This window comes from Diceros bicornis, chromosome 15 (assembly GCF_020826845.1).
Source record: "Diceros bicornis minor isolate mBicDic1 chromosome 15, mDicBic1.mat.cur, whole genome shotgun sequence".
In the NCBI taxonomy this organism is placed as follows: domain Eukaryota; kingdom Metazoa; phylum Chordata; class Mammalia; order Perissodactyla; family Rhinocerotidae; genus Diceros; species Diceros bicornis.
The window spans coordinates 64593264-64609820 of record NC_080754.1 but is presented as its reverse complement, the minus strand read 5'-3'; the positions used below and the strand labels follow the sequence as shown (position 1 = coordinate 64609820).

Sequence of the window (16557 nt, the reverse complement as noted above, 5' to 3'; positions counted from 1 at the left end):
TTGTATCGTGACGGATGGTAACTAGACTTATTGTGGTGATCATTTCACAATGTATACAAATATGGAATCATTATGTTGTACACCTGAAACTAATATAATTTTATATGTCAATTATACCTCAATTAAAAAACCCCCCAAAAACATACATTTATTGAATTTCCACTGTGTGCCAGGCACTGCCCTAAGTGCTGAACATGGTTTAACTCCCTTACTCCCCAAACCATCAAATGAGATAGACACTATTATTATGCCCATTTTACATGAGAGGAAGCTGAGGGTCAGAGAAGAATAACCACTTGCTCAGGTCACACATCTGGGAGTGGAACCCCGGAGTCTAGCCCGAGAACCTGCACCCTTATCCCCGTGCAGTATAGCTGGGGGCACCTGGAGGGCTGCGCCTCCAGCAAAGCGGGGAACTGCTATTCAGCTCCAAATGATTGCCCTGCAGAAATTCATTCCCACTGGTAATATGAAATTTCCCAATTTTTTAAAGTTAGCAATTAATTAAAAACAAAATATCTGAGCAGGCCTAACAAAACAAGTCTGAGGGCTGAACCTGGCCTGCAGGCTTCAAGTCTGTAATCTACTTACTGAGAGTGTGAGTTTTCATGGCATGAAAGGATACCCTAGCCCAGTAACACCTGCATAGGTATTGGCTTCCGAATGTAACTCAAAACTGCATTGATGGCGAGTCCCGTGTGGTGAGAGATGAGAAGCGCCCTGACTTTTAGCAGAAAGCCTTTGCGAGTGGACGCCAGTCACCACCATGCCGCGGGCTGTCCATATCTTAAAGTATCAGGGCCATGAGGCAGTAGTTTCATTTCTGCAGGATATTTAGATTACAAACTAATGTTTTCGTCTGGTTTGCAAAAGTTTAGCACAAGTTTATCAGGTTCTGGGTATTTTATTACCTTTCTAATTCCATTCAGTCTTAAAGTGGATCTGAAATCATCTTGCCTATGCTCTAAAATGCTCGAATTCCAATTTTGTATTTATTGAAGACTATCTTTCTTGTATAGCTTTAGAAAAATTAGACTCTAAAATGGATGAAATAAAATATCAAAAGCCTATTTATCCATATAAAAACCATCTGTTAAACTAAATGTGATTGGATGCTTCCAAGATTTTTTCCCTTGATATTTGTCACTTGTTTACTGCCACTTGTTTTGTTACCGCCCAGCATGCATAGGAGAGTCATAGGTTTTAAACAAAAAGCTTACTAGGCAACATTTTTAGAAAATTATTTCTTTTACCTCATTTTTTCCCCCTTCAAACCTTTATATTCATACTAGGCATGTACTCTAGGTTCTTAGGAAAAAAGTGTTTAAGCGTTGTATCAGTTTCTTAGGGCTGTCACAACAGAGTACCACAAAATTGTGTGGCTTAAGTAATAGAAATTGACTCTCTCATAGTTCTGGAGATTAGAAGTCTGAATCAAGCTGTCAGCAGGGCCACACTCCCTCCGAAACCTGTAGGGGAGAATCCTTCCTTGCCTCTTCCCACCTGATAATCCTCATCATTCCTTGGTTTGCCCCTACAGCACTCCAATCTCTGCCTCTGTCATTACATGGCCTTCTCCCCTGTATGTCTCTGAATCCAAATCTCTTTCTCCTTATGAGGACCCCAGTCACTGGATTTAGGGCCCACTCTAATCCAATACGACCTCATCTTAACTTGATTACATCTGCAAGGACCCTATTTTCAAATAAGTTCACATTCATTGGTTCCCAGTGGACATGAATGTTCACCTGGTTGAATTGATGCTATTCAACCCAGTGCATGCATCTATTAGCAACTTGTACAAGAATAATCAGGATAGGCACAAAACAAAATTCTAAGAATCATTATGATTCTTAGAATCATTATGAACCTGTTAATCTCAGATCCGAAAAAATTTTCTCTTTTATCTGGTAATAGTCTATGAATTTTTATAGAACACCTGATGCTTTTCTGGAACAAAGAATGGTAGGAATAAATAAATAAAATAATAAAATAACCACTGTTAATTTGATGGTAGTGTTGGGATACTGGCCTCGATTTGAGAACAAACTCATGATGAGATGCTTCCTAACATGATAAAATGCCAGGGTAGATCTCACAGCGGTGTCTCTAATTGCCTAGACCTTTACTTTAGGGATCGGCATGAGTTAGAACTCCTCTGGTGAAGATAAGAGGCTGCTGCAGAAAATTGGCCTAGTGCTGTGAGGGCTGTCAGACTGCAGGCCATCTGAGACAAGATTAATGATGTCTGCCTTCATGTAAGAAGATTTAGCATAAGCAAGATTATGGATTCTGCAGAAACCTGCCAGCACTAATTTATTTGGAATAAATATTATTTTTAATTAAAGTCTTAAGATAGGTTATTCCTGAACTAATGAGATCTACAGTGATTTCCTTTGGGAATTAATTTTCTTTCTTAATTCTCAGTTATTTTGATGATTACGTCTCATTCAGTCTTACTTGTGGCAGTCAGCTTTGTAGGACATGCCGATTTCTAGCTAAAGGCACTGAATAACCCTGTATTTGTCTTTACATGGCGCTCTCATTTTCTAATTTTACCTATCATTTAACCCAAATGCTCTTATAGATTTGTCTGTCCAACTTATCTGTATGTAGTGAGTCAGCTTTATAAAATAAGGAGATCACTCACAAGAGAATAAAGCTTCATTCTAAGTGAAATCACAGGAACATAAAATCAGAAAACTATAGTGTTGATATTTCTTTATTGAGGTGTAATTGACATGTTAGTTTCAGGTGTACAACATAATGGTTCCATATTTGTATACATTGTGAAATGATCACCATAATAAGTCCAGGTACCATCTGCCACGATACAAAGTTACAAAAATTTTTTTTTCCTTGTGACTTTCAAGATCTACTCTCTTAGCAACTTTCAAATATGCAATACAATATTATTGACTCTGGTCACCAGGCTGTACACTACATCCCCATGACTTATTTATTTTATAACTGGAAGTTTGTACCTCTTGATCCCCTTCACCCATTTCGCACCCCCCCCCACCCCCTTCCCCTCTGGCAACCACCAATCTGTTTTCTGTATCTATGAGTTTTGTTTTGTTTTGTTTGTTTGTTCGATTTCACATCTAAGTGAAATCGTATGGTGTTTGTCTTTCTCTTTCTCTTTTTGGTAATAGCCATTCTGACAGGTGTGGGGTGATTGTAGTTTTGATTTGCATTTCCCTGATGATTAGTGATGTTGAGCATCTTTTCATGTGCCTGTTGGCCATCTGTATATCTTCTTTGGAAAAAAGTCTATTCAGATCTTCTGCCTATTTTTTAATTGTGCTTGTTTTTTTTTTGTTATTGAGTTGTATGAGTTCTTTATATATTTTGGATATTAACTCCATGATGGATATATGATTTGCAAATATCTTCTCACATTCAGTAGAATGCCTTTTCATTTTGTTGATGATTTCCTTCACTGAGCAGAAGCTTTTTAGTGTGATATAGTCTCATTTGTTTGTTTTTGCTTTTGTTGCCCTTACCTTTGGAGTCAGGTCCAAAAAATCATTGCCAAGACCAATGTCAAGGAGCTTACCACCTATGTTTTCTTCTAGGAGCTTTAGGGTTTCAGGTCTTACAGTCAAATCTTTAATCCATTTCGAGTTAATTTTTGTGTATGGTGTAAGATGGGAGTCCAGTTTTCCCAACACCATTTATTGAAGAGACTGTCCTTTCCCCATTGTATATCCCTGCCTCCTTTGTCATAAATTAATTGACCATATATGTGTGGGTTTGTTTGGGCTCTCTGTTCTGTTCCACTGATCTGTGTGTCTGTTTTTATGCCAATAGCATACTGTTTTGATTACTATAGTTTTGTAATACAGTTTGAAATCAGGAGCCTCCAGCTGTGTTTTTGTTTCTCAAGATTGCTTTGGCTACTCAGGATCTTTTGTGGTGTTATACAAATTTTAGGATTGTTTGTTCTATTTCTGTGAAAAATGCCATTGGAATTTTGATAGAGATTGTATTGAATCTGTAGATTGCTTTGGGTAATATGGACATTTTAACAATATTAATTCTTCCAATCCATAGGTACAGATTATCTTTCCATTTCTTTGTGTCTTCAATTTCTGTCATCAATGTCTTATAGTTTTCAGTGTACAAGTCTTTCACCTCCTTGGTTAAATTTATTCCTAGGTAGTTTATTCTTTTTGATGCAATTGTAAATGGGATTGTTTTCTTATTTTCTCTTTCTTATAATTTATTGTTAGTGTATAAAAACGCAAAGATTTTTGTGCTAGCATTGCTATTTTTACCTATTTTTTATTGATTCTGGTTCTTTGCTAGGCACTGTGCTGAGTGTTTTACGCACATCAAGTCTAATCCACATGGGAACTCTGCAAGATAGGAGTTACTATTCCTCTTTACTAGATCATTGAGCAGAGGCTCAGGAGGTGGGGGAGAGGTTTGATTCTATAGCTCACGTTCATAGTATCATGCCATGCAACCTCTTTGCTAATGGTGGCAATCACCCAGCTTTCAGCAGACCTCCACATAAACATCAGTGTTATCAGTATGCGGTTCAACCAGATCTTCAGTGACTCAATAGGGTTGGTGTTCTGGTTACTATTGCTGTGTAACAAACCACTCCAAAACTTTGTGGCATAAAAGAGCCATTTTATTATGCACATAGATTCTGTGGGTAAGGAATTTAGACAGGGAAATGAAGATGGCTTATTTCTAGGGCCTCAGCTAGATTCTGTGCTGGAGGAGTCTTCACTCACATGCTGGTTGTTGGCTGGAGCCTCAGTCGGGACTGTCAGCCAGAACACCAACATGCGGGTTTTCTCACAACACAGCAGCCCCTGAGTAGTTGGTCATCTTATAGGGCAGCTCAGGGCTCCAGGGTGAGTATACCAAGAGAATTAGGTGTAAGCCTTTCCTAAACTAGCCTTGGAAGTTACGCTGTGCCTCTTCTCATGTGTCCTGTTGGTTACAAGCAAGTCACTAAGATTGACCCAGATTCAAGGAAGGGGACAAGGACCCGTGCTCCCTAATAGGAGAAGTATCAAAGAATTTGCAGACATGTTTTAAAGCCATGTGGCAAGGGGTAACAAACAGTCCACTACATATTGTGACTTGTGGCTAATATGTTGGAGTTGGGGTTCTCATCTATCTCCCTTGTTGGACCCTGCCCCTTCCTGCCGACCCACTTGATTCCTAGAAATATAAGCAGGGGACCTCTTCAGGCAAATGCATCTCTATTACTAGTTGGGTCTTCTGCCCCTAATTTCTAGCTGATCTGCTACCTTGATAAATTGGCCAGGGAAGAGTAGAAGCACGGGCAGACTCCTTTTCAATCTTTTCTCCTAAGGACAGAGACAGCCAGAATATGCCTCTCAATAACCTTGATGGTTTTGCTTGGCTTTTCAGGAGTGAGGGCAGGCTGAAAAAATTCAAATTAATTGCGTGACTCACATGAGATCATGCACCTGGTTAATTCAATCTTTAGTAAATTAAAATATTTGTTGACAGAAAGACCTTGCTGGTGGAGACAGAAATTATTGATCAAAGGTTGGTTAGTAAATGTAGAACTAGAATTGAACTGAGCATTTTCCATTTGCTTACAATATAAGATGAATGAAAAGCATTTTTTTTTCCTTTAAAGGAGAAAAAGTTGAATAAAGACATGAAAACTACTTAAATAGAAAAGGAGGTGATGAGACACCAGAGTTAAATTGACAATTTGGCGCCTCCTTTCCTCTGGAGCCTCACCCCAGGAGATCACACTACTATGACGTCAAGTCAAGCTGAAACATCCATGCCAGATCTCTCTGCCTGTGATGCACTCAGGCTCGGGGATCCACTCCTAACTGACTAGCACTGGCCTGGAATAGAGGGCCGAGGAGCAAGGCTGACTAGGATTCTCAGAGTCTAAATGCCACTCGCTCACTTCATGTCTGAGATGTCTGCACATACAGCTGTCACTGTTACTGCTCAATATCAGTTCAGAAAAAGGGTGCTTGTCGAGCAGCCTCTGGAGAGCTGAGAAAGAGAATATGCCACTCAACAGTCTTCCGTGAAACTGTTTCTGAATTAACAGGAATTTGAAGGGTAGATGTGTTATGTATCTAGGTTTCTTCAGGATTTTACTATAGTTTTAAAGGAAATGTTATCTTATGATTCATAATTATCAGAATATTTTCTGCTATGACACACTGAAATAGTATATTTCCCAATTTCTCTTGCAACAGGGGAGCAGTCATTTGACTAAGATCTAGTGGGTGGGTATAAACTTCCAAGTCTCCTTTAATTTTAACTTTTGAGTCTTTTTAAAAGGGAAGGAGTACCTCCTTCATGCTGCCTGGAATGTGGGCATGTGGAATGTGAGCATGACGGCTCGAGCTTCAGCAGTCATTATGAACCACATGGTGGAAGCCACCAACTGAGGATGGTGGAACAAGAGCCTGGGCTCCTGACATGTGACTCCACCATACCTGTCTTTAAATGTCATTCGCTTGAGAGAGAAATAAACATTTTTCTTATTTAAGCTACTGTTCACTGTTGCTGTTGTTATTGTTTATGAAATCAAAACTAATTGTACTTAATTAATCCTAATTGATGCATTGCCCTTGAAGATAATTGTATGAGCTTTGGTTCCAGCAGGAAACAGATGACATACTCGAAAGAGTTTAATGAAGGCATTATATACAGAGATGTGGGCAGGGTTAAGGGAGCCAATCAGGGACTAGTAGCTACAGGAAACTGTTCCAGCTCCCAGATCTGAAGGGGAAGGAGGAGAGAGCTGTATCCTTGGGAGAGGGGCTAGGCTACAAGAGTGAGGCCTTAGGACAGCAGCCACAACTGAAACATGGCTAGGGGGGAGTGGGGGTACAGATACCCAATTCTCTCTCCTCCTCCTTTTGATTTCCCGCCAGTGCCTCTTATTGGCTGAACCCAACCAGAAGCCAGAGGGCAAGGGAAACTGGGTGATGCAGTCAGTAAAGGTCAACCTCGTGGGACACTGCAGAGAAAACAACAGCAGCAAAGCGTGATTGTGAAGGGACAATGGAGCAGCATCTCCATCATCTACTCTATGGCCCAGCAATTCTACTTTTAGGAATATTATCCAAGGCACATAATCAGGGAAAAAACTTAACTGCAGACCAATCTGTTTTCATGGTCTGAAAAGAGCCCATGTGTCAGTCTCTCTACAGAGACGTGTTTGCTTAAGCAGAGGGCAAGGCTGGGCAGGATCGTTCGTAACGGTCCCCTGGGAGGGAGAGGCGAAGCAGCAGCAGCCCAGGAGGGGCAGACATTTCTTTACATTCAAAAACTGGTTGCCTGTGGGTGACTTTCTGTTTGTGTTTTTTAGTGAAAAATAGCAAACCCAAATCACTTTTGGAAGTGGAAGATAACACTTAAGAAAAAATTTAATTCATTTTTGTTTTTTGGTGAGGAAGATCAGCCCTGAGCTAACATCTGTTGACAATCCTCTTTTTGCTGAGGAAGATTGGCCCTGGGCTAACATCTGTGCCCATCTTCCTCTACTTTATATGTGCGACACCTGCCACAGCATGGCTTGCTAAGCAGTGTGTACGTCTGCACCCAAGATCTGAACCTGCGAACCCCAGGCCACTGAAGCGGAGCGTGCGATCTTAACCACTATGCCACCCGGCGAGTGCCAAAAAAGCTTAATTCTTGATGTAACTTTCATGTTGTGTACTCTTTTATCAAGTTGTTGCCTGTATTTATACAAGGCTAGCAAATGGGCAGATTTAATAAATTATATGTGACCATTTTCTAGCAGGCATATTTAAATTATATAATTTATAGAAAATATACAAATGAATAGCGAGAAAATTTTGAAGTACTTAGCAGAAGGAGAATTACTTTAGTAAAATGGTGACCATTCATATTTAGTTACAAATTCCACATTTGAACTGGAATCCAATATTCAAATCTCCTATTGACATTTAAACATTAGATTGATTTTTTTTTAACTTCCAAAGTAAAAATACATTTCAAATCTATGCTGCCTTTGTTAGTAAAAGGACAGAGATTTTTGTCACAGATTGTGGGAATTCTACATACATTTTTCAAAAAATAAGAGAAAAAGCAAAATAGTTTTATAACTCTTTCAAAGTTCTCTAAGGTCTGTGTAAATGCCTTTCAAAGGGATTTAGAAATTAATTGAACATCTCCTGGTAATCATATTGCACAGTTATTATACCAAGATAAAAATACTCAGAAATTGGAACTTCAAATTAAGGACCCCAAATAGAAACTGAATTTCTGGTATTTTCTAGGCTGTGGTGAACGCTAACCTATTTACCAATCACTTGTCACCCTCTCTTAGTTAATTATAAAGAAGGTGAATTAAAGTCTCTGAGCACCTTTGCTGAAAACAGCCCACATGACCTTTGAAACTCCAGTGTGGTTGTAGGAGAACAAGTGTTATCATGAAAATGGTCTTCTCCTTGAAGGTTCAAGGGTTTTTGATGGAACAGCTATTAAGTAACACAGGGTTTGGGATGCTAATTATGCTCTATGGTAGGTATACAAAAAATTTTTTAATGAAATATTTCAAACATGGAGAAATATATGTTTATCAGAGATTATAATTTTGGATGACTTTCCGTTTTCACCTCATGTAATGAGATTGCAGCTGATTCAAATACACAGCATTTTGAAAAAACTTTTTCAAGCTATTAATAAGTGAGTTATCATGAGTTATCTTCTCCAGGTCAATTAGACTTACTACAGCAGAAAGGGGAAAGAGAGAAGCTACAACAGTGCTAAATAAACAATCCAGTTACAGAATTTGTTTAAAAAAATCTCCCCAGTCTTTCATACAGTCATTCAATCCATTGTGCTGGTATTTGGAAAACATTTATTTCTCAATTATTTATGTTTTTGGTTCCATTTTAAGTTTATGACATAATTTTCATGGAACATGCACAAGTAGATAGACTATAGTTATGGATTTTATTCAAGACATGGGATGTTAGCAGTTCATTTTGTAGAAGATTATGAAGGGAGCCTGCACTACCTTCGGTGTTTTGCACCGTGGGATTTAAGCCCGAGTACCATGTCACAAGATGCTGAGAGAGGGTCACTTCAGTTCATCATTCCCTCCAAACTGCAGCAGGATCATTTTGCCACTCCTTCTGGAGACCTAAAAATAAAACGGTACATTGTTGAGGTTAAAATGTTGTCTTACTATATCGGTAGACTTTATTTCTTAAAAATTGACCTGTTGCTTGGAAGGAGAGCAACCATAGGAGCCAGCAGCTGGACTCTGAAGGACCACATCCACATCATTTGAAATATTATTTATACAATAAAAAAATGAGACCAGAAAGAAAGTTTGGGCAGGTGCAGGACTAGTAAGATCCTTGCCTGGGCTGTAGCCCCACCGTCGTTGGTCTCTAACACAGCAGAGAAGGCGTGATGCACAGCCAAAGGCCTTTGTCAGCTCAGAGGCATAAATCAGAGAAATCAAACTAATTTGGTTATAAAACTCATCTATTCATTGATTTACTCATAATTTTTTTTATTGTGTTAAAATATACATAACAATTACCATTTGAACCATTTTTAAGCGTACAGTTCGGTGGTATTAAATACATTCCCACTGTTGTGCAACCATCACCACCATCCATCCCCATAACTCTTTTCATGTTGTAAAACTGAAACTCTATCCAGTAAACAGTAACTCCCCATTTTCCCTTCCTCCCAGACTCAGGCAACCTCCATTATACTTTGTCTTTATGATTTTGACTACTCTAAGAACCTCATGTAAGTGGAATTATTTAGTGTTTTGCCTTTTTGTGACTGGATTACTTAACTTAGCATAATTCCTCAAGTTCATCCATGTTGTAGCATATAGCAGAATTTCCTTCCCCTTTAAAGGCTGAATAATATTCCATTGTATGTATATACCACATTTTACTTATTCATTCATCTGTCCATACACTTGGGCTGCTTCCATGTTCAGCTGTTGTGAATGCTGCTGCGTGAACACGGGTGTCCAGATATCTCTTTGAGACTCTGCTTTCAGTTGTTTCAGGTGTGTACCCAGATACCTATTTATTTTTGCACTAGCTCCAAATAGCTTGAGTAATTTAAATAACCATACTATTAAATAGACTGCCCATTTCAGATGGGCAAATTCACTCTTCCTTCATTGAAAAATATTTATTGAGAGCCTTCTTTGTGTCAGGCATGGGCTAGATTCTGGGGATACAATGACAGCAAAAATAACTTAGAAATATATGATGACAGAGCATTTTTTCTGATTTAGAAAAAACTCACCAAATCAAGCTGAATATATTGATCAACGTCCACCCTGTGATAAAAGGTGAAGATGATTAGAGAATTCACAAAATGCTCTTTCTTACCTCCATTTTTATTCTGCTGTAAAGACTCAGGTATTTTCTTATCAAGATGACTTGCTTTTCCGTTATTCCATAAAGGAGTTCCAAAGAGTAAGGCTTACATTTAAAGGATGGCATTTGAATATTTTCTACATAACTCAAGCACCATATCAATTGAGTAATGGCCAAGAGCTGGTTTAAAATCTCTTCTGTAATGGGAGGAATTCTGTGGTAGAGGAAGGGGGAGCAGGGGAACGAAGGAGTAACACGGATGCAAGAATTCCAGATCAATTCATCCATAGTTTAGTGACCCAAAACGTCCCATGTCTTGTTTCATTTCTAGCTTTTGTTACTATCATTTGCTCACTTAAAGATTTTCACTTGATGCCCAAACCAAAGGAAAATTTGGGGAGGCATCTAACCCTAGGCAAGGGGACTGTGTCATCTGGTTCCAAAATGATGCTTTCTATAACAGTACATGGTATCAGGGAGCAGGCAGTGGTCCATGCAGCTGTGCGAGGCCTTACTGGCAGATGCAATTCTTTCTCAGAGGCATTGACAATCTTTCAGCTACCATGCATGTCTCAGCTCATGTCATTTGGCTGACAAGCAGTGGTGATACAAGACTACTCATGCTAGTGGCTAAATGAAGGCTTGGCTTATTCAGCCCATTCTCCACTAAAAGGAAGAAATGGTCAGAGAAAGCCAGAGGGTCACCAGGAACCTAAAATTTTGCCTGGATTTTTAATAAGATTGGGAGCGCAGGGCTGCTGGGGTCTTTGACGAGAGGAACTCTTCCCTGGGTTAGAACTGCAATAGTTGCCAGCCTTCTGGAGTGGCTATCAGGAAGATGGAAGTGGGTGGCTGTGAGTTCCTAGGGCTCCAGGAGCTTTCTTACCCTTCATGTCTTGGTTCAGTTGTGATTTCTTCCCTGAAAGCTTCCTTAATTTCCTAACTTGGAGTAATTTCTCTCTTCTTTGCAACCAAGTCCTCTCCTCTACCACTAAGTATTATGTCTCTTACATCGTATACATGTCTGGGCTTCATAACTGAGCCTCTTGAGGGCGGGATCCGCACTGGATTCACGCGTGTGTACCTAACTGCCCTTACTGTGCCCAGAACAAACTAGGTATTCAAAAAACATTAATGAATATGTGGGTCAACGTGACTGAAGAAGACCTGACATTCCTCAGTTAAGTAGATGGTAGGTCACTAACTGCAGAGCAAGAAGGGTTTACTGTGGGCTTGGCAGGGAGTGAGCTCAGGGAGAGGTGGGACGAAGCTGGGTCTACTGGCCCCGTCAGTTCAAGCGCACACAGAGGAGCACACTGAAGCTGGGGTGTAGCCTTCCAAATCATTACCCCTGTGACTATTTGTCCCATACTTCATTAAGATGGCTTCCACGCCAAACTGGTACCTTGGCAGAAATAGTATACTTTTTCTATGAAGGGCTTTTTTTAGTGTTATTTTATTGTATAACCCAACCAGGCAGGTCCACTATTAGAATCCTCATTGCACATGCTAGGATGCTGAAGCGAAGTGGGTGAATCACTCCAAGTGCTCTGTCCTCACATCCCTAGGTATCTGCTGCCTCGTAATTAGAGAGTGCTAGAAGAAATGTTCTTCCATTTTCCCTGAGAGTGCCCTCAGTTCAGATACGAAAACCAAACTTATACTCATCATTTTGTATGAAATCAACGTTTCAAAAAACACATTGAGGTCTCATGTAAGTCCAAGTTATTACCATTAATCAAGTGACATCACAGGGATTGTCCTATTTTATAGACTCATTGTATTAGGGTATTAAAGAAGGCCCGATGCATCAGCTAGCTTGAGTATGGTGACGTGTTTGATAGTGTTCTGAGTCTTTTTCATTAAATTTGATTTGGCTTGGATGGTAATATTGTAGTCTTCTATACAAATGCAGGTAAATGAAGTTAATAATACATTAAAATGCATCATACTGGAAATCAGGGAGGAGGGGAATAGTCATTGAGTTCTCGCAGGGACTAAAGTTCAGTTAATTAAAAAAATAACTTGATTCTCTATCTATATGAAAAATTTACCTTTAAAATACAAATCTATTGCAGTTCAATTTTCTGTATTTTGGCTATTTGCTGCAGAGGAACACTAGTGTTAAACATAATTAAAGTATATCATAAGATTTTCACTGTTTTATAGAGGAGGAACATCAGGCACACTGAGAAAGATACCTACTCCAGGCTCTCTGGAGAATCACTGGTGGGCCAAATGACAACCCACAGTCTTGCCTGGACCTCTAAAATACACTTCCCAAAAGGGTGATGATACTTTTACTGTTTACAAGTTATGCAAAGAATGAAACACAAAATATTTCAGAAACTGAAAACCCTTTTTTAAAAAAAAGTTATTTTATTGAGCATACATTGGTTGTAACATTATATAAATTTCAGGTGTACATCACTATATTTCGACTTCTGTATAGCCTACATCGTATACACCACCAAAAGTCTAGTTGCCATCTGTCACCATACACATGAGCCCCATTACCCCTTTTGCCCTCCCTCACCCTTTCCCCCTCTGGTAACCACCATTCCGTTCTCCTTATCTATGTGTTTATCTTCCACATGAGTGAAATCATACGGTATTTGTCTTTGTCTTACTTATTTTGCTTAGCGTAATACACAAGGTCCATCCATGTTGTTGCAAATAGCAGTATTTTGTCTTTTTTGTGGCTGTTATTCCATTGTATATATATACCACATCTTTATCCCTTCACCCCTTGATAGGCACTTGGGTTGCTTCCAAGTTTTGGCTATTGTGACTAATGCTGTGATGAATATAGGGGTACATATATCTTTTTGAATTACTGTTTTCATGTTCTTTGGATAAATACCCAGAAGTGGAATATCTGGATCATATGGTATTTCTATTTTTAATTTTTTGAGAAATCTCCATACTGTTTTGCATAGTGGCTGCACCAGTTTGTGTTCCCACCAGCAGTATATGAGAGTCCCCTTCTCTCCACATCCTCTCCAACGCTTGTTGTTTCATGTGTTGTTAATTGTAGTCATTCTGACAGGTGTGAGGTGATATCTAATGTGGTTTTGATTTGTATTTCCCTAATAATTAGTGATGCTGAATATCTTTCCATGTGCCTTTTGTCCATCTGTATATCTTCTTTGGAAAAATATCTGTTCCTACCCTCTGCCCAATTTTTGATTGGGTTTTTCGTTTTTTCGTTGTGAGTTATATGAGTTCTTTATGTAGTTTGGAAATTAACCCCTTGTCAGATATATAATTTGCAAATATTTTCTCCCAGTTGGTGGGTTGTCTTTTCATTTTGTTGATGGTTTCCTTTGCCGTGCAGAAGCTTTTTAGTCTGATGTAATCCCACTTGTTTATTTTTTCTTTTGTTTCTCCTGCCTGAGGAGGCATGATATTCAAAAAGATACTGCTAAGACCAATGTCACAGAGTGCACTGCCTATGTTTTCTTCTAGGAGTTTTATGGGTTCAGTTCTTACATTCAAATCTTTAATCCATTTGAGTTACTTTTTGCTTATAGTGTAAGATAATGGTCTACTTTCCTTTTTTTTTTTTTTTTTGGTGAGGAAGACTGGCCCTGAGCTAACATCCGAAGCCAATCCTCCTCTTTTTGCTGAGGAAGATTGGCCCTGGGCTAACATAAATGCCCATCTTCCTCTACTTTATATGGGATGCTGCCACAGCATGGCCTGACAAGCAGTGTGTCGGTGTGCGCCCGGGATCCGAACCTGCGAACCCCGAGCTGGCCCTCTACTTTCATTTTTTTGCATGTATCTGTCCAGTGAAACCCTTTTTTAAGTCACTAAAAGTTTGTTATGTCTACATTAAAAACCACACAAACATGGGTCCATACTGGGCACTTTTACTTAAAGTTAAAGAAAACAAAATAATTAGCATTTATTTAGACTGTGGAAACATGTTTGTATGAAAACAAGTATTTTGTCATCAGTCTATTTTCCATACTTTTTGCAACTGAGTGTAAGATCTTTATATTTTTCATTTTTAACAGGGATTAGAATTTTAACAGTTTTAGAAATATAAAAAAGATGGCATTAAAATGTCCTATACATTGGTAATCTTATCCCAAGAACTCTACATGTTTATCTTGTGTTCTGAGGTACAGTCTTCATAGAGACTAAATCAGAGTGAGACCAGACAGAACAAAATAGAAAAGGGAAATATTCATGTCAGCTGTTAAAAACTAGTTTTGTAAGGCAAGGCCTAAAAGCCCTTATCTCTGGCATGTTAGTATGGAACGCATAGTTGATTTTCATTCAGCTTCTACAGAAAGGTATTCTACAATGATAGACAGTCTTATCAAAATTACAATTAGCTGGCTTCCTCCGCAGGGAATAGCAGCTGGTTAAGAAAGACTGAAGTGAGAGCTCTTACCAGGTTTCTCAGAAACGATTTTTCCATTGTGAGTATTTGGCCAACCGGTTAGGTCTGGCATGAACATGTGATTTCTAAAAGAATGAGCTGGGATCCGCTTACATGTTTCAAAGGAGCACCTAGTAAAACCTGATCTCTAAGCAATAAATCATCAATTTATTTAATTTTTAAGAAATCCCTTTAAGATTAACATGCTCATTCTGCTTAGATTGTTAAGAGTGCTTTTTATTGTGTCTAAAATTTTGCAATAAGGTGAAATAAAAAATTAAAAAATGGTTTCATAATACATGGAAGATGAAATCTCATATTTATAGCATATAGTTTGATTCTTATATATGCATGATTAATCAAAATTGTGTTTTTAAACAACAACTTGATATTTTTCAAATTATACTCAGAAACACTACTGTGTACCATTTATTTTAACACTGATATTTTTAGGATTAGCTTTATTAACAGTATGACATTTTCATGCATTCTTAAATTTTACACTACTTTTAACATTTACAATGTTTGATTAAATTCAAATTAACAAATATTCAAGCCTACATGAGAAAAAAATGAAATGAGATTACCTTTATAAATTATATAATCAGCTAAATTCTTTTTAAGAGTAAAAAATTAATATTGGGATTTAAAAACCTAAATTTCCAATGTTACTGTTAATTCAACCACACATATATTACTTAGGCCACAGGACTGCCCATGAGCCTCTCTTGTCGGAGAGCAATTAATCTCTTGAACCACTTTTCCTCAGCATCAGCTTTCTCAATAAATAACTGAAATAAGAAAAAAAAAAAGGAAAAATGTTATTGTCTGGCAATAACTTGGATTTGACCTTACATGATACAAATCACCTTTATAGAATACATTTTTCAGCACAAGATTTGGATACTGTTTAACTCTTGATGACTTCTTAACTGAAGATCATCTATTTGGAATTAATAACGCTCAGAAAGTCTTGAAGTAAATACCAACATCATTGGTTAACAATTTTACACCTTATTTTGTGAAGTTTATTTCCTCCAATCCTTCTGAGAGACACAGTGAAATGACACCATTTCATAAAAGATAGCAAAATATGTTAGTGACATGCTCACAGTCAATGAACCAATGAGAGCTGAGCCAGAATTAGATCTTTTAGTGCCAGACTAAAAACAAAACAAAACTCTTCTTTTTTGCTATTTTTATTAACCATAGAAAGAATACTTCTAGAAATCAGGCAACATGAGTTGGACCACACTAGATTCAAATACATGTAACAGCTCTAAGGACTGGGGGTTGGTTGCCTATTTTTAGCAAATAGGAACATATGAATCCATTCCTCCAATGGTCTTCTTGTTGCAGCACAAAAGAACAACAGTTTGACTTAATTTCAGTCAACTAGACTTCAACTGACATTCTTAAGGTTTAAGCATCTTACATTTGGATGGGCCAGAGAATTGTCATCTTGGTACTTGATAGCAGTAGGGATGCTGCTGGGGTCTATTTCTTTTTCATTACTGGGTGGATCAGCAACTACTGATGCTGGTCCTGACGCTGCAGTTGCATGCTTCACTTCACTAGGTTCCACTGACTGAAACATAAAACACATATTATTAACTGGATCACAATATACAATTAGAATTTTGCTTTAATAATATTTCTGATTTTGAATAATTGCTCAATTAGTCTCCTTTGAGATGATAATCACAAAAAGGCCCTAGGTTATTGAACAAGAAACAATTATTCCTAAAACAAGCAAACAAATACAAAAACATTGGGAGATGTTTATCATTTCTTATGATCAGCATATTT

General features: G+C 38.2%; 1 protein-coding gene across 1 annotated transcript in view; it reads right to left on the bottom strand.

Moving 5' to 3' along the window:
• Window positions 1–12877: 12877 nt before the first annotated feature.
• The window catches only part of RSRC1 (arginine and serine rich coiled-coil 1), a 380198-nt gene continuing 376518 nt past the window's right edge, over window positions 12878–16557 (bottom strand). Inside the window, exons 9-10 of the mRNA XM_058556451.1 lie at window positions 16184–16336; window positions 12878–15539 (exon numbers count right to left, since the gene is read on the bottom strand). Coding sequence (XP_058412434.1) covers window positions 15447–15539; window positions 16184–16336 — 246 coding nt within the window. The 3' untranslated portion in view covers window positions 12878–15446. The remainder of the gene's footprint in view (window positions 15540–16183; window positions 16337–16557) is intronic.